Genomic DNA, 21,579 nt, shown 5'->3' on the forward strand with positions numbered 1-21,579 from the left:
TCAAGATTTGATTGAATCTCGATCCGTGCGCCGTTCGGTCGACAGTTCGAGTAGTTTGTTAAATTCCGTGCCTAAAATTTGTCTAGCCTGGAAAGAGAGTTGTAGATAGGTAGATATGTAATGCCACACCCCGGACAGTTGAATGACCCCGGCCCCGCCATACTTACCTGTGTGTTTTGTGTTGGAATTTGCAAAGCTAGGGCCATGGAATTAGCGTCGAAGCTTTCGTCTAACGCTATCAGTGCGCCGTGTATGCCGGACTCGAGCAGATTGTTCGCATACTCCTGCAAAGGAAGAAAACACCATGTAGGAACGGTTTGTGGCGCGATTTAGGGCACCCGATTTAGAACTCACCTTCAGCCCAACGCTCTGCACCCACCGCATTGTGCGATCGTTTGTCCACACCAGCACATCGCTGAGACTGTTTTCGGACGCCTTGCGGCGTTCCTCGAGCGCGGTGCGGTCGTAGTTGAGTCGCTTCAGGCAGGAAATGCCAAACTGCAGGCTGGTCCGATGGAAGCTGTCCACCATCTTCAGCTGACCGCGCAGGTCCTTCTTGTTGAGGTGATCGAGCATGCGAGCGTCCACCAGACACTCCATGAACGTCGTACGGTACTGAGGTAGACCCAAGCTAGGCAACCAATAGTTTCCTATCCACTCGTGGTTCATGTCGCCTGGTGGATGGTAAAGAAAGGGGAGTTACTTCAAGGCGGCTCTCTTGGTACGGGTTCGCAGCAGTAGCAGTCATCTGCCTACCGAATGCCAGCGTGGTCCGCGTGGTTTGCGGTGCCGAGGGCGACGTAAGGGACACCATTTCCTGTATGGCAAGACGCAGCTTTAGCCGGTGCAGTGGGTTGCTGATACCGATTTCGCGCTGTATTTCCGTATCGCTCAGCGCGCTCATGATGGCACCGGATTTCACGTTGGCACGGCAAGCCGCCACATACCAGGCCGGCATGCCGACCCACAGCTCGAGCCAGGCCACGATGGTTGGTCCGTTCCAAAGGGCAAACGGTGTGCCGGCTTTCATCGCTTCGCCCAGCAGATCGTGTCTGTAGTCGTGTTCCCTGCGGAAAAAAAACACACAAAAACAACACATGACGAAAGGCTCGACGAAAACGAAGCTACTGAAGCGGCCCCGACCGACCGACTTGCTTACTTTTTCTTCTGTCGAGTGTAGTCGATCGGATTCGACTTGCCCGGTGGTTTGTAGCCCGATACGCTGATATTATCGTACGTGGAGTCAATGTCGCTGATAAGCGAAAGCCCACTCATCGACATCATGCTGGTGGAACCGTCCGGCATTGACGAATCCTTCACGCCCTTAACCTAATGGCAGAGTGAGGAAATGAGATTAAGTTAGGCTATCGGTACTCGTCGCTTACCGTGCGCTTACCTTCTCCTTTTTACTAAAGAACCGTCCCAAACTGGACTTGATGCCCTTCTTCTTCTGTGCCGCCGATACGGCATCACCTCCCCGGCTGGCGGTTGGCGTCTGTAGCGAGCTTAGCGAGCTAACCATGCTCAAGTGTTTCAGCGATTCCTGGCTGCCATGGCGTGAGTTGAGCGGCGACATACCGTACGTGTTGCTCGGTACAAAGTGATTCCTGCAACGAGTACACGAACCGAGAAAGCGCACGGGGTCAGTACGATCGGTGATCATGTTCGCCTTGAGGGAAGGATGTGTGAGAAGGTTACTAAAATCGCATTAAACCAACACTACGTGACCAATCGCAAAATATCGTGCCAATGCACCAAACATATTGGATGCCCGTTGGAAGGGTGCTTAGCATAGTCTTGAGAAGGGATTACAGCTAGCGTCCCTCGTAAGTGATGCAGTCTTCTGCACGTGAAGTTGGATGCAAACCAGAAGACAGCCAATTTGGGTTTCTCTTGGGAATTTTGATGCTTGATCCTGTACTTCAGTGGACACGACGACGCTCCAACGATCCTTTCCATTTACCCAAAGTGACTAGCGTTTTATCTACATCGAGCCAGGAACACCACCACAGTTCACTAGCAGTTACAGTTACCTCTTGAACACCGTACGTGGTGTTTTATTTTCCTACTTCCGAGTAAAAGACATTCCCAACAACACTGGAGCTAAAGACTACGAAAGAAATTGTGACTGATTGAAGTCTTGCAGCTCCTATGTAAAACACCACGTAAAGTAAGGTAAAGACTAACTACTGCTAACGTTGCTGGCACAGGCGCTAAGAAATCGGACACAACACTGGGATAGCCTCCAACTCATGAGCGATAGGTGAGAAGATGTACGAAGGTCGTGAACGGATTACTCGTTTGACTCGGCAATGTGCCGGGTCCGACGCTTTACTAACACAGCGGGAATACAACCGGTTTTACGTGGCAAACAGTAAGTGGTAGATGACTTACGTTTTACTTCAAAAATCTCTTACATTTCCCTACACCAATGGAGGTTATGGGACAAACAACATCACGGATCGTCTCTCCTGTAGATATGAAAACAAAAAAATACGCACACCCACTCCCTCCAACCAAGAAGCAAAACAGGACGCAAAGTAAGATCTGCGCGTAAGATACTACAATTGAAACCGATCTATCTATTTCACCTCAAACCAATCGGCACAACCAGAGTTTGCATCTGAAAGCTCGTGGTGTACATTGAATGTAGTAGTTATCCTAGTTAGAGGCACACATACATAAGAAGAACTCAGTCTCCGCCAGTCGCCAGTTTGGAATATAGTGTTACTCCCAGGGACACGTCACTGCCCCGGGGAGACGCTTTAGCGCTACACATACGAATCGGACATGGTGCAATGGTGCAGAATGCCGAACCTCCGATCGGTCAAAGCGAACGGTGAGCTGTTGATGATGATCATCGACTCATTGGCCGTCTCAATTAGAGGCAGGTTGGAGATCAGCCGTGGCGGAAGCTCACGATGCTTCAGATTTAGCCGTAGCAGCGATCGTGGCTGCGCTGGCTCTACGATCGTCCGGCGATGACTTTCGAACGCGACAGACGGAAGCGTGTATCGAAACCTGTTACTACCGCGCGAAAAAGCAACGTGACGCTCAGCCGGAGGAGGAGGCCGATGCGTGTCAAAGACGTTCGCATGCCGCAATTGGTCCTGCAACGATTGGCGCGTCTGGTGGCGCACTGCAACATTATCTCCCGCCTGTCTTCGCAGCAGCGCGATAGATGGATGGGGTAAGTGAAAATGCGTTTTTTGTTGCTGCAGTGGATGCTGATGCGGCTGCTGCTGCACCTGTGGACGCTGCGAATGGGCGGATGAATGTACGCGTGTTGCCCCTGCAGCAACGGGCTGTGAAGGGTATCGGTTGGAAAGATATGGATGATGGTGATAGTAATGCTGGTGGCGAAAGGGGGCAACCGGCCGCTCGCTCCCAGCCACGAGCGTCGCAGTGGTCGGTGGAAGCCGAAACCGTAGCCTCCCCCGGTATGGCGCACGACGCACCACCAACGCTGGTGGAGCATGAGCCCGATGGACAGGGTGGTGGTAGTGTTGATGATGAACGGGCTGATGATGAACCGAGGAAGGATTGGCTAACAACCTAGACACGTTCTGAAAGCGCTGCATACGAGTATGTAGCATGGCACTGGTCAGCGTACTGTTGTAGCGATTCTGTTTCGAACGTTCGTACAAGCGAACGGGTGGTTGGGTACCGTAAAGCTTATGTGATAATGACCTGGACTCGCTCGGAAACTCCGATCCATGCACGGCTCCTTGCGATCGTCTGGCAAAGCGGCAGTGTGGAGAAGAGTAGAAAACACGACGAACCGACGAACGTCGCAGTGAGCATGAAAATGTAACGTTTGGTTAAGAGGAGGAGCCAGTTCCGCACGGACCGCTTTACTTACCGTTTAAGCTCCTCCTGGCTGTGTGCTAGCGCTAGGGCGAAACGCTCCAATCGCATCGTGCGGGCAGTGGCCGGCGATATGGTTCCCCCGGAGCTGGTATCGCCTCCGCCGATACCGCCAGCCGACATGTCGTGGTCGGGATGATTGCCCATATCGTCGTGCTGCATTTCCGACTGAAGATGCGCCAGCTGTACCTATGCAAAGATGCAATCGTTTAGTCATTTTGTTCGAAGAACGCTTCCTTTTCTTGCTAGTGCACACACTAAAGGGAACGTTTGGTCAATTTTATCATCAAAACTAAGTGACGCTTAGTTAGTGAAACGTATCAATAACTTAAATCAAATAAGATCGTCTACGGTTTTGCTTCTTCCTCCGATGGATGGACGGATCTCTACTACAGTTCAGCAGACGTTCATCAACAAGCGCCTACATAATTCCCTCCCATCCGGGAAACAATCAAAGCATTGTAACAACCACAACATCGACGCAAGTAGAAACAAACCAAGAAGAAGCTCAAAAGAAAGCTACAGTGTCGGACAACAAAGTAAGACCGTTCCTACGTTTGTTGCATTCAAATGAATTGGCCCTGACGATAGTTTGAGTGGAAACCCAAGATTTCCCTAAGAGCTTTACAGCTTTTGTATCGTATTGTCGTATAAGAGTAGGGTAGTCTTATTGGTTTGTCCGACACTGCGGTGAAAATCATGAGGTGAAAAGAAAAGCGTTGAATTCGCGCACCCCACACAGTTGCCAATCTTTCAAACGCCAAATCAAAAACGAAACCAACCAAACAAACAAACAAACCGACAAAGAAATACTACAGAGTTCAGATAAGCAAGGCAGCAAGTTTCGAAAAACAAACGGTCACTTCCATCCCGGAACCACTCACTTGGCTAGAGGGTAACGATTCGGACAGCGGAACTTGATTCAAAGTGGTAACGTATTGATGCAAATGCGCTGGCGACATCGACGCTGGCGCCTGGAACGATAAGCAGACGGGTAGTGTAGAGAACATAGCGATCGAATGAATCAAAATGTCTAATAGAAACGGCTGGTTTGTTTCGAGGCATGGAGTACAATATGCCGCCAACGAGAGGCCGAAAGATTTTCTCTACGGAACTAAACCGAAACGCAGGATGAAACCAAACAAAAAAGGGCTAAATTTTGTGTGAACCAAAGATTGTCCAAAAACACGACCATTATGATTGCGAGGCGATACGAGCTCCACCTACCGTGTGATACTTTTGAAGGTAGTCCCGGTTTGGACTGTTTGGTGTGCTGCTACCACTGAGCGGTGGACTCTGGCGATCCATCGACCGTCCGCGGGCTAGAAGATTCATGTGCTCCAAGCTGCCGACGCGAGATTCCAGCTCTTCGGCTCGCGCTTCCGTAGACTGTTTCTCCTCCTGTATTAGCCTGCATCGAGGTTCAACAGGAACCGGGTTAGGTAATTCTGTCGCTGCTCCGCTGGATTGCTTCCAACGGCCACCGCTCACCTGATTTCATTGTTGATTGCGTCCAGCTGCTCCTGCAGCATGATGGCCAGGGTTTGTGCATCGGTGTGTCCGGTCGGGGAGATAATGTCGCCCGTGCCGAACAGATTGTCCGCCTCGTCCGCGCCGCCATCCAGCACGCTGCCGTCAAATACTTGTGCATTGGTCATATGCTGCAGCTTGCTCCAGTCCTGTTCCGCCATCGAGCGGTTAAAGTGCTCCTCCTCGAGCGTCGACTTGTTCCGCCGCAGGCTGTGTGTGCTGAAGGTGGCCGAACCGCTGCGCGAAAAGCCACTGTTGGCCGACGCACTGCCGACCGCGTTTGGTGATAAGCTTCTGGTGAGTGCTTCGGTTTGTTGGATGTTGTACGCAATTTCCTGTTTCGAAAAGCAAAAAAAAAACAAAATGAATGAGCGTTTTGTTTTGAGGGTTGGCTTTGAAAGGTCACACGCACCTGCTGCAAAATTTGACGCTTGAACGTTTCCATCTCGAGCCGGTTTTTGGCGATCTCCTTGAGCATATCGGACTTCTCCTGGCACAGCTCTTCGGCGTACTTGCGCGCCTTGTCGAGCTCCTGCGTGAGCGTGTTTTTCTCCTCCAGCGCCGTCATGCGTTCCTTCAGATGGACCTGCAGCCGATCGTTCGACTCGGCCAACAGTTTGTCCACCGTCGACGATAGCCGCTGATTGTGCTCTTCGTTCATCTTCAGTCTTTGATTCAGACGCATCACCTCCGCATTCTTCTCCTCCACACTATTCTCCAGCCGCGTGATCCTGTCCTCCGCGGACCCGTGCCGCTCTTGTGCCTTCATGCGATGGGGGTAAAGGAAACGAGAGAAGAATTGTATCAATACGTGTACTACCGCAAAAGCGAACGATTCGGAGAGGTATCATGCAAATTCCATGCGAGAATCTGTGTCCTGTTCTACGGGAATTGTATCGTATAAAAGTTGAATGAAGGAGTTAGAAGATTTTGACGCGATCTTTCCCTCGTGTTAGCCTACCTGCTTGCCTACCTGTGTTAGGGCTTCCATACGAGCCTTAAGCTGCTCCTCCATTTCGGGCAACTTCGAGAACTGTGCCAGCTTTTGCTCAGACAGCTCGAGCTTTTCCTGTATCGCCGCTATCTTGCCTTCTTGCAGCTGTCGTGGAAAGAGAGAGAGAGAGAGAGACCGGATTAGACACATCGACGGTGCTGGGTTTAGATCACCGAACATCAGGCTACCTTTAGCTGAGCCTCCTTGTGGCGCAATTCCTGTTCAAGCTTTTCGTTCAGATCGTGCAGCGAGGTTGACTCGCGCTGCGCATTCAGATAGCGCTTCTCGAGCGTTGCGATGCGCTCCTCCTGGTCCTCCTTCTGGGCGACGTTTTCGCGCAGATCGCGCTGCAGCTTCACGCACGCTTCCTGCGATTTGGTATACTCCTTCTGCAGCTTGCACATGTTCTCCTCCATCTCGTTGATCTTGGTGTTCAGATCGGAGACGCGCCGCTGCCACTGGGAAAGTTCCGCCGTCTGCTTCTCGATGATCGTCTGCAGCTCGTGCGTTTTCGCACTGTAATCGATCATTTCACCGGCTTCGCCATTCTTCAATGCGTCCTGCAAAGTGGGCATCCGAATTAGTATTCCGAATTACGACGAACACTCAAATGGCAGCTTGTTTACCTTCTTTTCACTGCTGCTGTCCAACGAGGGGTCCGATTGGTTAGACAGTACGCCGGATTTGTATTGCTGAAGCTGAAACAACACCGAAACCAGCCAGTTTGGTTATCAATGCGTTGCGGACGATAACTCCTGAAACGGCTGCTCTTACCTCCTCTTTGGTTTGGTTGAGTTCCTCTTCCAGCTCATTGTTTTTCTCTAACGATATTCGGAGCCGTTCGCGGACCTGCGGAAAACAGCGAGACGAACGTTAGTTCTGCACATCCAAACATTGTTCATCGTATTGTTGCAAGTTAGGCATCAAATTCTTTTTTTCGTGAAGCAATCTAGTAAGCAAACGGTTATTTTTCCAATCTTTTCCTTTCTATCTCTCTCTCTCTTTGACCGGTACATAGAACAAATCAATACTTTCACTATCTTTTATCACACCAGCGTGAATCAGAAGTCAGAGGTGGCCAAATATATGTTTTGCCGTGTTTAGTTTCGATCCGGTTAGTCACAGAATGGCAAACAAAGTCCTATAGTATTGACATTGTAACATACAGCCAATGGAATGTAGCTGTCCCCATCGATTCCGACGATCGATCTAAATGCAAATCACAAGAATCGTGTAGGAGGGGGCTGATCTTGGCTGAAAACACACACGCACACACACACGCACACGTCTGATGATAACAATCAGCGATGCACATACGCTTTAAAGCACACGCACTCGGCTACGCACTCACGATTAATCATTCTTTCGGCAAATCGTCACTGTGTCCACCATCACCATCACACACACACACGCATCGCTAGTGCTCGACCCGGGGAGATTGTATGGGAAAGGGCACCGGGTAGGTAGGGCACGATGGGCACGAGCAAGTGTGGGCTCGGCCACACCGGGTTTACTACTGTGCCACCCAATTCGCGTTACCTTCTCATCCAACGCCTTGTGGTGCTCGAACAAACTCTTAAGGGCCTTCAACACCTCCACCTCGCTTGATACGCCACTCTGGGATGCCGCCTGCCGCTTCACCACCGTCATGCGTAACGAACGCTCGTGCCGGGACACTAGACACTCGAGATGTTCCAACAGGAGCTGCATGCAACATAGATAAAAGAATAATAATAATGATGATGATGATGATGATGATGGTCCTCTATCGATATCCGGGCCGGCGCCAATCGGACGTCTTGGCATCGTGCTCTTTGACCTCGACCGCTTACCCTGGTATTATTCCGTTCCGCCTTCAGCTCTCCGATTTCTTCATCTCGTTCGAGCAGCGTCTCGCGGGCCTGCGTTAGCTCTTTGGTTAGTGTCGAGAATTCCTGCGTGTGCCGTGTGTCGGGGTGAAGAAAACGTAAGAAAGAAAGAATGTATCATACGATCCAGCAATGTGCAGCACAGTCGTGTGTACGCGTGTGGGACTGAGGTGCGTAGGCAGGACGAACTGCGGTGTGGTGTCGCCATAAAGCCCACCAGCTTCGCTCTCCGCAGTTTAAACAAAAAAAAAACTTGATGCACACCTGTGGTAAGTTGGCCGCAATCTGGCGCTGCAGGCTGTCCCGCTCCTTTTCCACCTCCTGGATTTTCATCTCCATGTCCCCCATCCGCTGCTGGGTTTCGCGCAAGCTGTCCATCAGCTTGTCCCGCTCGTCCAGCATCGACACCATCAGCTGCTCGAAGTTGGCATCCTCGCCGCTGAACTGGGACGACCGCTGGGAGATGGTGTCCTCCGAGATGGTCGGCATCACGTCGCACATCATGTTCCACATTTTGCACTACTTTTTTTTTGTCTTCAGCTCCCAAAACAAAAATTTCTTCTTCGAGGATCTTTGGAGCCTGCTGCTGCTGCTGCTGCTGCTGCTCCGGCTGCTCCGGCTGCACACGCACGCTCTCTCTCACTTTCGCACACTCTCTCGTACGACGCGCACTCCCAACACTTTCGCTCTTTCTTTCTCTCTTTTTCCGAACCGGGCAGCAAAACACGGGATGCGTGTCTGCGTGCTTGCGTGCGTGCGTGCGAGCGTGGGGCGGAAGCGGTGGAGAACCGCACACAGGTCAAGCGGGGAAGACGCTCGGTGCAAACTTGGTACGAGAGGTAGAATGAATGAAATCACGGCACGACGGGAAACGATAGCGCGAAGCCGTCGGAGGGTGGCGGGGGAGGCCAATGGTCGCGCGCGGGGGAGGGAACCGTGAAGCGGCACCAGCAGAGACCAGCAGCAACGTCGACGGCGGATCAATTCTCCCCCTCGTTTTCCGCCACACCGAACAGGGGTAGTATCCCGTCCCGTCGTGCAAAGTCGTCCCCCTGCCGACGACGTCTCCCAGCAGCCCTTGCTGCAGCACACGACCCACGCGCTTAAACTTTACTCCGTAACGAATGCACGCCGCAGCGGACAGCCATTATGTAATTCGGATTGCGGAATGCGTGCACACGGTCGGGGCAAGATATCTGTAATCACAAAATTTCACTGTTCACGGGGAGAGACACACCTTTCTTGCTTTTTGTGTTTTGTAAATTCTTTTCTTTTTTCTCAATCTTTTTTCCTCATTTGTCAGCTGTCATTCTGTGGTCGGGTGGGTTACACCACCGGGTTCAAGTGTCATGTCATTGGACATTCGGTGCAGACGATTGCAATTGGGTTGTTGTAAAATGAAAATTATTTATTTTAATGTAACTACGTGAAAAAAGATACATAGAATTGCGATTTCGTAAAATACCTGAAAACGTCTCAAGGGATCACGTTACTTCTGTTGCTGCCATGACATCAAAGGGTCGGAGCCGACGGAACTTTTTCGCCGCCGCTAATCAGCATCTACGTGGTGAATTGGAGCGAAAATGGAAGAGTAAAGTCGTACTTGTTGAAACATTAATTTCTGAATGCTTTTCCACAAGTAACTACAGATCTTGTCAAATGTTCATACCGACCAGAACCTCAGCTCATTCCCGTAGCTCATATGAAGTCCAAACTCGAATTGTTTTCCGGATCCACCACGCACAAACCCTGCAGCAAAAACGAAATGAACCTCGCGTGAACATCTGGCGCGCCGTCGTCGGCAAACCGCCGAGTCGGAAACCTTTTACTCATACATCGGTCTGCGTTCTCAACAGACGGTCGATTCGCGAGTTTCGGTGCGCGGCGCACATCCCGCGATTGGTGCGTGTTCTCCCTTTGCGACCCGTGGTGAAGCAAGTCCGTGATGTTCCTCTAGTTGCACGGTTATCTACGCGTTCCCTGGTTCGAGCTAAACGGTACAGTGGTGTTGTGGTGCAAGTGTGCAAAAGCCGCCGGTTTGTTTTTAGCTCCTTCACTTCCGGGCTGCAAATGCCATTTTCATTCTGCTGAACTGGATTGAAAAACGGCTCTTGCCCCACAAAGAAAATCAACCCGTTCTTGCGTGTGCGTGCAGTGTTCAGTCGTGTATTCGGGTGGGAATTTCCCTTCTTCATTTTCTTCTCCTTGGCGGAGCGAGCAGATGCAGGGCAAATGTTTTCGTCGGAACTCGTCTCGTATCGTTCAGCGAGATTGAAAAGAAGGACCCTTTGGGATTGAGATGCGTTCGCCTTGAGCTGTCAGCTGATTGTTGGTGCATGTTTAATGTCTTTAAGGCCGTGAGATTATGAAATCAATCGCTCATCACAAATACTTTAAACCATCAAAAAAATGTGTCGATAAAGAACCTCAACCACAAACGAAAGCTGGTGCCAAAAAAGGGCCACCAGCAGTAGTTTCGTTTGCCAATGAAAAGTATTCTTGTGGTTATTGGCCGTCGGGAGTTGATAAGACAAGTGTGGTGGTAATCCGTTACGCATAAAACCTTCAAAACTTTCAACAGAGATGCACCTTAACATACCGGGACGGAACCGGTTCCATCTGTCGTCGGAATCCACCGAACAGATGGACAGAAAAGGGCTGTTAAAAACTGAAGGACATTAAATTTTTATCTTAAAATAGCTTTACAATTAGAGTAGTCCAAGTTTGAGAAGCGCTCAAAAAGATCCATACTGAGCGTGGAAGGGCAAGGACCGGCAAGGGCGATCTAAAAACCGGTATAGAAACTCTCTAGAAGCAAACTAGTTCCACCGAGTTAGCTATTCGTGGTTGTGGCACGAATATAATTTGTTTCTTGAAGTTGTGTAATGCTGCAATCGATAAAGCATACCGCTTTTTGGAATTCGGAAGTAAACCATTCCGGCCACCGTGAGACAGAAACCAACATTGCTTCTAGTCGGGGGGAACCCCCACCACGGAGGATCTCGATTATCCTTTCCGCAATATTACGGGCCATTCGGAGAGCAATCAGCCGGGAGAAGATGTTGTTATTGATTTTGCTGTTTGTGGCCAATATTTGCACACACTGTGCGTTTAGCATTGAGGTCTACTGGGGAGTTTGATGAGCTGTGGCAGTGCTTGCGGTCAACTACTGGAATAGGCAAATGTTTGGTTAGTTATTGCGAATGGTCTCTTGGTGGTGGAGTTTTGGCCAATGCTTCCGATCTTGAGCGCTAGTGCGTCATCGAAAGCCGGATAAACAATGTCCAACATAATTGATTGGCTACTGTAAGCTAGATAGAATAGGTCGAGATCCGTCACGCGATTAGAGTGGACACTGTCCTCTGCAGCCTTTCACCAGCACTGCAGCTTTAGACACGTACCAATTTTGTTTAGGCCGTAGATGAATTGGCCAAACGGATACTTTGAGCGTAGTTTGACATTGACACGCATTTAATCGGTCGGTGTGCCGTAAATTGATTGGGAATGCATTCCGCGAGTGGCACGTTCGATCATACAAGGCGCCATTGTTGGATGGTAAATATTCAATCCGTTTTTTCCTCCTTCGGCGCGTTAGAAGTATGAATCACCGCAATAGTTTGAGCAGACAGATAGGTAGGAAGAGGCTGCATCGTTACGCCTCAAAAGCATCTGCAAATGTTTTGAATACCCGTCACCATGACTGCGACGACTTCCTGCATTACTGCGAACCCGTCATCTGGCTGGTTGCGCCTTCTAAACCGGCCATCGAAGCGGCAAGAAGAGCAAGAGCGTTCGAAAGTGTTTACCTGTCCACTTAGCGTTCCCCATCGCCGCGAAGCTGCCCCACGCATGGGGTTAGGGTCGTCGCCAATCGGCAAAGACCGCATGATTTGTCGTTTCGGGTGGAGAATGTGACCATGAGCGGGTCACTCGGTGACACTCGATAACCATGACCTTGCCCCCGTTCCTCTTTCCACCCCTCGCTCTCTCTCTCCCTCTCTCCTCCCTTTCCAGTTTTGGCGAGTTTTATTTCTGTTGATCCACAGACCGGGGCGTTAGGCGGCTTGTGCCGCAGAGTGAGCATCGTTTTATATCTCATTAACTTCATCGACTTCGTTCAAGGCCTCACGCGACTCGAATGGAACCGTGTAAAAGTTCAAATGCGAGGTTTTCGCTAAACTGCTGCTGCTACTGCTGACGTACGAGCGTTGTGTGGGAATAACCAATCAGGAATTGAGCGTCTTGTGTGTTAAGAAATTTTGGATCCGAACGTTCTAGCAAAACTGGTTTCAACGCGGCACGAATTTAAATAGAACCTCGAAAAAGGTGGCACAAACACACCACAAAAAAGAGCTTCCAGATTAGGATGAGTTTGAGAATGGCTCCGCAACCGCAACATCACTTGACACGATCGATGTTGATAATCGATTTGTTTTGGTTTTCGGATTGTTCCAGCGGCATCTGAGCGGCCGTTCGGCGAGTGCGAGATAATCGGCAACATGATCCGCAGTAATCTAACGAAGCATAAGAATTCATTTTTAGAGAACGCCCCTAGGCTTGTGTGTGTGAGCAAAAAAAAAATTGGATGAAAAAAAGGGAAAATCGGGATTAATCTGATGTACGAGATGACGGGTTTTTTCGCGCTTCCGCCAATTTTTGAAGAGAAAGTCCATTCAGCTCCGCAACCGCCTTATATGATGGTAGTGTTGCATCGGGTTATTGAATGCCTGTCTTTCGATACATCGGCCCCGGTGGCATAATTTTAGGTCATTCATCATGGTGTGTAGCCGGCGCGAGTGCGGCACACTGCGTTCGCATGGACGGAAATGAGAACAAGGCAAACGACCCATCGTCCGTCGTCGCGCGGGAACGAAGTCGCGAATGGGCTGCACCAAAGTTCACCGAATTGATTGAAACTAATTGAAACATTGCATTGAGCTCTTCTTTCCCGTATTCGATGAGACCGTGAATCAAGAAGAGTGCGATCATCTCGGCAGAATTTGTAACCGCGTTCAACGTGCGTCGTCCGGGGACGGGAAATTGTGTAAACAACATTCTACAACTATAGTGCCTTTGTCCATTTCCTCTACATTATTCGCGAGGGATTGTGCCGGTTTGCTCACACACTCACACACACGGTACAAGCTCTGTTTAGTCACCATAGTAACGCACACTATGCAGCGACTATTAAATTCATTCTCTTTGCGTAAACCGGCTCATTCGTGCACGAGACAGCCAATTCGACGGCTCCGATGACAAATGCAGCTGGACAATGGGATGTTTTTATAATTTTTAATAGGCAATCGTAACAGGGTGTGTGTGTGTGAAAGTGCGTGGGAAAGGACTTTAAAGTTAGTAACCACTTTAGTAAGAAACCTCTGTCTGCCTGGTGCTTCGGATAATGGAAAGATGGCACCGGTAAGCGGTAAGGTGCAGTGTTTAGCCGCCTGAATGACGGGCAATTTACAAGTCGCGGCAAAGAAATAATTAACGCCTTGGGAAAATGGTGGGAAACATACCGGACATTAGATATGACTTTGGTCCAACTGACGCGCTGCCCCGACCCTGACGTAACTGCGAAGGGTTGCAATTAAACTTTAAACTCTCTCTCTCTGGGTCTCTGGGTTCATTAATGAAGGCGTGTACTTTTATCAGATGTTACAGCAGCATTTTACTTATTCAGAACTTCAAAAGCCAATTAAATAAGCAAAAAGTGAGGGGTGTTATATTCATGTTGCTTTTTTCCTCCACAGTGCTGCAATCGAGCAGAATGAATAAACAAAAGTGACCGATTGTTTAGTTCCTGCCCTAAACTACGATGATCGTTAGGTGACGCGATTGGACTGTTGGAGTGTTGTTTTTTTTTTCAACGCTGAGTGATATATCAATTTAAGACCACCCGGTATCCGTCCACCACAAGCGAGCGAAAAAGTGTGTGTATCAATTTCAGTTAATCTGTCCAACTGCCATCTGTGCGCCCAAAGTGTCATCAGTGTTGATCGCGTGTCTCACGTCAGCCGGACCAATTGTGATAAGTGTGCTAGAATAAATCACCGCCACCAGGACTGTCGGTTTGAGTAAATGCTTTCCGTCCTTTTTACGGTTAGAGAAAACTAGTTACTTAAACGCCAGAGACAAATCACCAAAAATGAATGGAAACGGACATTACCACGGTCATCGGGCGGATAGTGAGGAAAATCTGCATAAGCCGCCGCACGAGAATGGCGCCAACTCACATCCTGCAGGAGCCGGTGCGGAAGCCAACGAACCCAACTTTGATCGGCTGAACTTCATGGGACGCTTATCGTATCACGTGTCGATTGCGATAGGGAAGTTTTTCTACCGGTAAGTAACGCTTTGTCGCTCTAAAACAACACCCACACACCCACGACCTTCCGCATTTATGTCGGTCGGTCGGTAGGTCAGATGATCTAAGCTGCAACGAAAATATCCTACGACGTGCCAACGGCCTGAACTTGGCAGTGAATTTTGATCAGTTTGCTAATTTGTACAAGGTTAAATAACACATCACAAAGATTACCGAACGTAAGACACACCGCATTTCCATTTCCTGCTAGCGTGTCCAGTGCCAAAAGGCCAGTGAACAGCAAAGTCCTTCTCCAGAAAGTGTTAAACGGACAGGTATGGAAATGATGATCTCTTGCCAGAAACAGGCAGGCGAAGAAAGGCAACGACTAGACACTGGTCTAACTGGTTTCGTTCAACAGAACCAGAGAAAATGCCATCTTCGAACGGCAGTTTTTGGATGGCATCAGTTGGGGGAATAAATTTGTTTTGGACTCATAAAAATCTCTCACAGCAGTTTCCTGCCTAACGTTTGGGTGCAGTTATTGGAACCGGTTTTGTGGTTGGATTAAAAACGATTTCCTGATCATGGCATCCGGCTAGCATAACCTCCACTGTACTTTTGTGCCTATTTTGAAGGCTCCAAAAGGAGAATGCATTCACTCCAAAAATGACATTCGAAAAGGTTGATCAAACTCGGAGGCGCTACCCGCCATAGTCCGAGAGACTAGATGGAGCTGGTGTGTATCTCTGGCGATATGAGGTTTTGTTTTATCAGGAAGCCACAATGTGGCGATCCATCTGGGAAATAATTGCAAAAAACTGCGATCACCGCTGCGATATCAGAGCTATGATTGGCCATTGGTTTTGTGTCCTCTTTTTTGCCGGTGCGTAACAGTCAAACATCTGTGATTGTTTGTCGCTTCCGAAGCCATTGCCGACATTCCATCAGACGGTTGATAAAGCCAAGCCACAGCTGATAGGGCGGGGTTTGTCAGGGCTGGACGCACCTACCTGATCCAGCGTGATAACGCAAATGACAACGGCTGTATCGGAAACAGTCCCGCGTGCGAGCAGAAGCTAATCGGGATTTACAATCAAGGTAATCGGAAATGTGGAAATCGATGCACTGTTTCGTATATAGCTGGATCAAGCGAGATTAGATTTGTTGGTGAAAACATTGTTCCTTTAGGAAGTTGAAGAGCTTCCCAAACGTCCGGCGTTTATGATTGATGTAATGTGCTGAGCCATGGTCGAATTGGGCAAAAGAAAAAGAGGAACAACAATGACCACATGGCAACCCGCATAGTGGGGAATCCTCCAACTAAAAGCTATTTAATGGCACTTGTGTGATAAGAACATGGCGGAACCGATTAATCGCTTATTTTGCAGCAGCTAATGAGGCTGGACATTGACAAAGGAAGCTTCGAAATTCGTTCACGTGATCAGTCGCACAAGTATTAGGAACTAAGAAGCATGATTATTTTATGAAACAATACACCATCTGGCAGATTGTACCTTCAAAACATAACAGTCTTTAACCTTCAGCTGTTTCCGATCTAAGTATAGGATCAATGATGCACGTTTGAAGTCTCCAATAATCGGCTACACACCGAGAGACCGAAAGTGTGAACTTCAAACACGGAGTCTTCGAGTCGGAAAGTAAAAGTGTCGGTGGCCGATATCACACATCCTGTTTGCATAACTGCCTACTGCCGTGTGAATTATGGCCTCCACAAAACGATCATCACCTTGACCGACGAGCCGACGATCGTCGTGGGTGCAGTGTCAGATGTTCACGGTGAAATAAGAACCGTGAGGCTTTAACGAGCTTATGTTGGAATGTTTGTACGGTGCAGCCGGAGGGTAGAGTTGACAAATGCATCCATTTTATTGCTGTGAGCGGTAGCAAAGCACTAAATAAGAATATTAAATCAACACCATAAAAAGATGACGGTGTTACGGCGAGTCGTAAATTGGTCTATTTTTTTTGTCTGTTGCGTAGAACTCATAATTCGCGTAAGATTAAGACGCCTCATGGAGCTGGATAGTTCTTGGTAGATTTTTTTTCTCTCGTCCCCTTTAAGACATTATCATGGGAAATAAACCAGTTAAGGGATTGTTTGACTTGTGAGTGCAAAAAAAAAACATACGCAAAACCTTATCGCGCTCGACTGTACGGCGTCGGTGGCTTTCAGCAAGCGATGTAGCGCGGTAAGTAAGCGCACCCTGAACATGAATTGCTTTTCGAGAGCCATTACTACATCCGGAAAGGAACAACAATCGGAGCCAGAAGATGACGATACGCTACCGATGATATAATGGCCAACGGGAACGATAACCAGTGCATGAGAACGTTACGATTCGCAATGAATTGGCCCATTCCATTCTTCAGTACGCAACCATGTACGCTAGCTCCAATTGCGCTGCTTATCAGTATGCTTTTTATTGTAAAAATCGCTCCATGATTTATTTATTTGTAGCGCGTGCACTTTGCGTATGTACCGATGATCCGAATATAGGATCTTGTATCACCTATGACCTAGAAAATGGTGTAGCAAAACCGTTGAAACTGCTTCAAACATTGAGCTATCAGTTTGCTGGCGCGTGGCATAAGTAAATATTTGGGTTCGTCAAATTTCACGCTTGTGTTCCATGGGGGCAGACAACAGCCCATTGGTACGATTTAATATTTATACTGCCCTGTCTGCTCAAACTCAAACTGTGTACTATTGTTTTTATATTTTGATTGATTTTTTTTTGCTCAATTTTTAATAGCCAGGATTTGAATATTACCTTCAGATATTTTACACAAAGAAACTCAAATTTTACAGCTCCAACTATCCATCCAGCTTCTCAATCGTTTTCTGATGGTAATCTATTTAAATCAAACTCATTTAAAAGCGCCACCTTGTGGACAATAGCGACACTAGAACATATTGAGCTACCTTTTCTAATTAGGTCTTCCAATTTTAACGATTCTGCATTACCAAAGTTAATCTCCACAGGGAACTTCCACTTGGTATCTTCTCGTTACGTTAGTTTCACATCATTTGCCATGATTTGTCTGATGAAAATGCCTGTAGCTCATTATTCTGGAAGAACGTTCCTCCGTTCGCTCCCATTAACGTGTTTGATCGCGTTGGATGATCACATCTAATCGCATCCAACCCGACCCGGTATAATGAGGCTGTTCCAGTTAAATGCATCGACATGCTTCGCCGGGTTCGAACTTCTTTCGCCCCGTACAATCGCCCCAGTCGCTTGTTGGCTGCTACTATTTATTAAACCTCGATTTACTACCGTATTTCATTTACAAGTCGTTGCCCACGGCCCAATCCTTCGAATGCAGGTGATACAAGTCGCTTCTTTTTCCTCCTCTTTCAGGCTCGGTTACTGGATAGCGAACAATGCTTGGAAAACGATCGGGTTAAGCTTTCTGCTGGTGGCTGTATGCAGCGTGGGCTTCGTCCGGTTTCACAAAGAGAAGAGCCCGATGAAACTTTGGATACCGCTGGGGTCAAAGTTTCAGCACGATACGAACTGGTTGATTGAACACTTTCAGGAGGGTAATCGGATCGAGACGGTGATGATCACCGCCCCGGATGTACTGGTGCCGGAGGTTTTGCAGACGGTAGGACGAGCACGCTGCTGAGCTTTTGTGGGATTGGTCTAATGCGATTCTTTCTTCCGTCGACAGATTGCGAAAATAACAGAGGAAGTAGAACGCTTCACGTTTCACAACAGCAAAGGACATCGGTTAGGGTGGACCGACGTTTGCCACAAGTAATGCCCCGGAAGAGCGGCGCGAAGCAGTAAACCATCAAACTAAACGCATCATTTCTCTTGTTCGTAGAGTTCCTTTCATAGCGGAATACACGGCGGACCAAACGCGGCGCAAGCGTCATGCACAAGAGCTAGAAGAGCAATCGGTGACGACACGGCGGCCAAAGAAGAGCAAACCCTTCTTCACACCGGTCATCGACGTGCCTTCCTTTCTGTTCTGTCCAATGCTGGAGCGGCTTGAGCTGGGGTGCTACGGAAGCAGCTTGCTGGAGCTATGGAAGTACAATGTGACCGTCATGGAAGGACTCTCGAAGGAAGATATCGTTGATAAGCTAAACCGCACCACGGTTAGCCCCATGACTGGACACACGGTACAGTTTGCGGAGCTGCTGGGTGATGTGAAGCGGGACTGGAGCGGACGGATAGTATCCGCCGGCTCACTGGTGACGCATTGGTTCGTGCACGTCAACTTCTCGGAGGTCGATTCGGATGTTAGTGGGAATGCTGCTGGCACGGAGGATTGGGTCACCGAGAATGCCCTGCTGTGGGAGGAGCATTTCCTCAACATTGTGGCCAAGGCAAAGCGCGAATTGTCCAACAATGAGACCGACATTTACTATGCGGCCGGAAGAAGGTAGGCTCGGATGTTTTTTTTTTTTTGCTCGAATGCGCCGCATGTCACTAATCCGCGTTTTCGTTTTGTGCAGTTATGGAGACATTAGCGAGGAATCGATGTTTAAAGACATGGACAAGCTAGTGTATGGCGGTATCGTTATGTTCGTCTACATGCAGTTGGTGTTGTCGAAGTTCAGTTGGACCGAGTTTAGGGTAGGTAAAATTACAAAAAGCGCACAAATTCCCACATACTTCTGACTCAGCTTCCTCTCCCTCCTGGACTGGCAGGTTATTCTTGGCTCCGTAGGGCTGATGAGCGTTGGGATGGGCTTCATTTGCGGATGCGGCATTGTGGCTGCGATTGGTGTGTCGTACGGCCCGGTTCACACCTCGTTACCGTTCCTGCTGATGGGTCTCGGTGTAGACGACATGTTCGTAATGATGGCTTGCTATCGCAAGGTGCGCAAAGCCAATCCCGATCTACAGCTGGCCGAACGCATGGGGCTAATGCTGCAGCATGCCGGCGCATCCATCACCGTCACCTCGCTGACGGACATCGTTGCGTTCATCGTGGGCTCCATCACGGTCATTCCCTCGCTGCAATCGTTTTGCATCTACGCGGCGGCCGGTGTATTTATGATGTTCGTGTTTGTTATCACCTTCTTCGTGGCCATATTTACGCTGGATGAAATACGCATCGCTAGCCGGCGCAACTCGTTCCTGCTGTGGGTAGTGCACGATGAAAAGTCGACCTCGCTCTGGTGTGAGTACAATCTGATGCATCGCTTTATCAACGTGCTCTACTCCAAGTTCCTGCTGACGACCGTGGGCAAAACGCTGGTCATAATTGCGGTGGTGCTGATGACGAGCGTTAATGTGCACAATCTGCTGAAGCTGCGCCAGAAATTTGACCCCAATTGGTTCATTCCGGAGGACACGTACTACAACCAGTTTGTGGTGAAGACGCACGAGCACTATCCCAACGCAGGGTACGAGGCGATGCTGCTGTTCGGCAACCTCAACTACACGGCCGAACTGCCCAATCTGATAAGCATTACGCATCAGCTCGAAAATCGGACCGACATACTGCACAGCTTCAGCTCGTGGGTGACCTCGTTTCAGGACTTTGTGCATATGCACTACGATAAGGACATTGCGGTAGATCCGCTGACCGATAAAGACTTTCGCAAGTACTTGACAAAGTTCCTCTTTAGCTACGAAGGAGGCCGCTTCCAGATGAATATAAAGTTTGCGACCAAGCTCAAGTGTGGCCAGCCCGCACCCAACATTACCGTCACGACGATGGACTTTAAGTTTAGACCGTTCAAGGAGCGAGAGGATTACCTGCCCGCTAAGTACGCCGTGGAGGAAGTGCTGGCGAGGAGTAACATAAGCACGGGCGACCACTATCGCACGCTGTGGGCGAAGATATTCGGGAACTGGGTGACGGACGAGATTATCGATACGGAAATTTATCGCAACATATCGCTCGCGCTGATCGGCGTGATGTTCTGCTCGGTGGTGCTGATAGTGAACCTTCAGATCTGTTTCTGGATATTCATTTGCGTGCTGCTGACGTTGGTCAACGTGGGAGGACTGATGCAGGTGTGGGGACTTACGCTGGATTTGGTGTCGTGCATAGCGCTCCAGCTTGCTGTGGGGCTTTGCGTAGATTATGCCGCCCATATAGGTCACACCTTCCTGACCATCAACAAAGGCGACCGGAATCGTCGAAGTCTCGAAACAGTGCTACACATCGGGGCAGCCGTTTTCTATGGCGGAGGTTCAACCATTCTCTCACTGTCGATACTGTCCGGTTCGCAGGCGTACACTTATAGGACATTCTTCAAAATATTCCTACTCGTCATTGCGTACGGACTGTTCCACGGTACGATACTGCTGCCGGTGATACTGAGCCTGATCGGACCGGCACCGTACAGCGGATCGCTCAACAGTCTCAACACGATCAACAACAATCCCAGCCCGGCAAAGAAAACTGGTCGCGAAGGAACGGAGATGATTTCGTTCATTGGCAGTGAAAAGTATATACCAAATGGTGCGGAACTGTAGGCAAATCAGCGGCAAGCAGAGATAGCTTTGTCGCCGGTCCATCTCGTGCTCTTATTGTCGTTAGAGCTTTTAGCAGGTTCTTTTAAACCCGTTCTATCTCACGAACAAAGAATGCCTAGCGACTCCAATTGTGATCGATCATGTTCTCTTCCATTTGCATGATTTTAAGAAGTATTTTTACTCCAGTGTACATATAGACGATAGTGCGTTAGAAGCATTAAGAACGAAAGGTGTGGGGTTGACAATTAGTTGTAAGTGTAGAAATGATTAAAACAAGATTGTTGAAAATAAAACAAAAATCATCCAAGCACGTGGCACGAACAGCAGCGCTGATAGTTCGTCCCATGGTTAGATTTGGACAAAAGCTACATTAGCATCGCTGTATGCATCGTGTATTGTAACAGTGAACATCCTGAAACTTTTTCTTACACCATTGAACACGGCGTTTTTTCACGGAAGACGGAAAAGTCTTTGAAATCATCCACACCGCAGCAGTGTTTACACTGCTCGTTCCAGCATTGGTGTTGTCGAAAAGACTGTTAA

The 21,579-nt window shown here is 48.9% G+C and overlaps 2 protein-coding genes across 9 annotated transcripts; one reads left to right on the forward strand and one right to left on the reverse strand.

The window, feature by feature from the left end:
* Positions 1-9,555, reverse strand: LOC118505154 (liprin-alpha-1). 5 transcript variants are annotated; one of them, XM_036040544.1, is made up of 19 exons: positions 8,524-9,555; positions 8,224-8,325; positions 7,931-8,095; positions 7,166-7,240; positions 7,018-7,089; positions 6,580-6,951; positions 6,371-6,496; positions 5,810-6,160; positions 5,359-5,732; positions 5,095-5,278; positions 4,752-4,841; positions 3,863-4,056; positions 3,691-3,738; positions 1,397-1,607; positions 1,160-1,329; positions 757-1,067; positions 355-674; positions 168-284; positions 1-87 (listed from the first exon to the last, which is right to left on the reverse strand). In XM_036040544.1, the coding sequence occupies exons 1-19, from the start codon at positions 8,770-8,772 to the stop codon at positions 1-3; spliced, it is 3,618 nt and encodes a 1,205-aa protein (XP_035896437.1). In that variant the 5' UTR covers positions 8,773-9,555. The 5 variants fall into 5 exon arrangements, with proteins under 5 accessions (XP_035896437.1, XP_035896435.1, XP_035896440.1 ...); XM_036040542.1 differs by having other exon boundaries at positions 6,359-6,496; XM_036040547.1 differs by lacking the exon at positions 4,752-4,841 and having other exon boundaries at positions 8,524-9,554.
* Positions 9,556-10,084: 529 nt separating this feature from the next.
* On the forward strand, positions 10,085-21,404 carry LOC118505164 (patched domain-containing protein 3-like). 4 transcript variants are annotated; one of them, XM_036040563.1, is made up of 7 exons: positions 10,085-10,295; positions 14,013-14,604; positions 17,953-18,199; positions 18,266-18,351; positions 18,422-18,985; positions 19,059-19,179; positions 19,255-21,393. In XM_036040563.1, exons 2-7 carry the CDS (start codon positions 14,408-14,410, stop codon positions 21,034-21,036), a joined length of 2,997 nt encoding a protein of 998 aa, XP_035896456.1. In that variant the 5' UTR covers positions 10,085-10,295; positions 14,013-14,407; the 3' UTR covers positions 21,037-21,393. The 4 variants fall into 4 exon arrangements, with proteins under 4 accessions (XP_035896456.1, XP_035896455.1, XP_035896457.1 ...); XM_036040562.1 differs by having other exon boundaries at positions 10,091-10,256; positions 19,255-21,404; XM_036040564.1 differs by having other exon boundaries at positions 10,101-10,197.
* The last annotated feature ends 175 nt before the right edge of the window (positions 21,405-21,579 follow it).

This window comes from Anopheles stephensi, chromosome 2, assembly GCF_013141755.1.
Source record: "Anopheles stephensi strain Indian chromosome 2, UCI_ANSTEP_V1.0, whole genome shotgun sequence".
Classification (NCBI taxonomy): Eukaryota; Metazoa; Arthropoda; class Insecta; order Diptera; family Culicidae; genus Anopheles; species Anopheles stephensi.

Bases quoted from the DNA above. Each gene is read 5' to 3' on its own strand.
- LOC118505154 (XM_036040542.1), bottom strand. From the start codon at position 8,772: ATGTGGAACATGATGTGCGACGTGATGCCGACCATCTCGGAGGACACC. The intron at 1,608-3,690 runs GTCATTATCACA...TACTCGTTGCAG, and splicing joins GAGTTTCCGAGCGAGTCCAG to GAATCACTTTGTACCGAGCA. The intron at 675-756 runs GTAGGCAGATGA...ACCATCCACCAG, and splicing joins GCGGACCACGCTGGCATTCG to GCGACATGAACCACGAGTGG.
- LOC118505164 (XM_036040563.1), top strand. From the start codon at position 14,408: ATGAATGGAAACGGACATTACCACGGTCATCGGGCGGATAGTGAGGAA. The intron at 14,605-17,952 runs GTAAGTAACGCT...CTCCTCTTTCAG, and splicing joins ATAGGGAAGTTTTTCTACCG to GCTCGGTTACTGGATAGCGA. The intron at 19,180-19,254 runs GTAGGTAAAATT...CTGGACTGGCAG, and splicing joins TCAGTTGGACCGAGTTTAGG to GTTATTCTTGGCTCCGTAGG.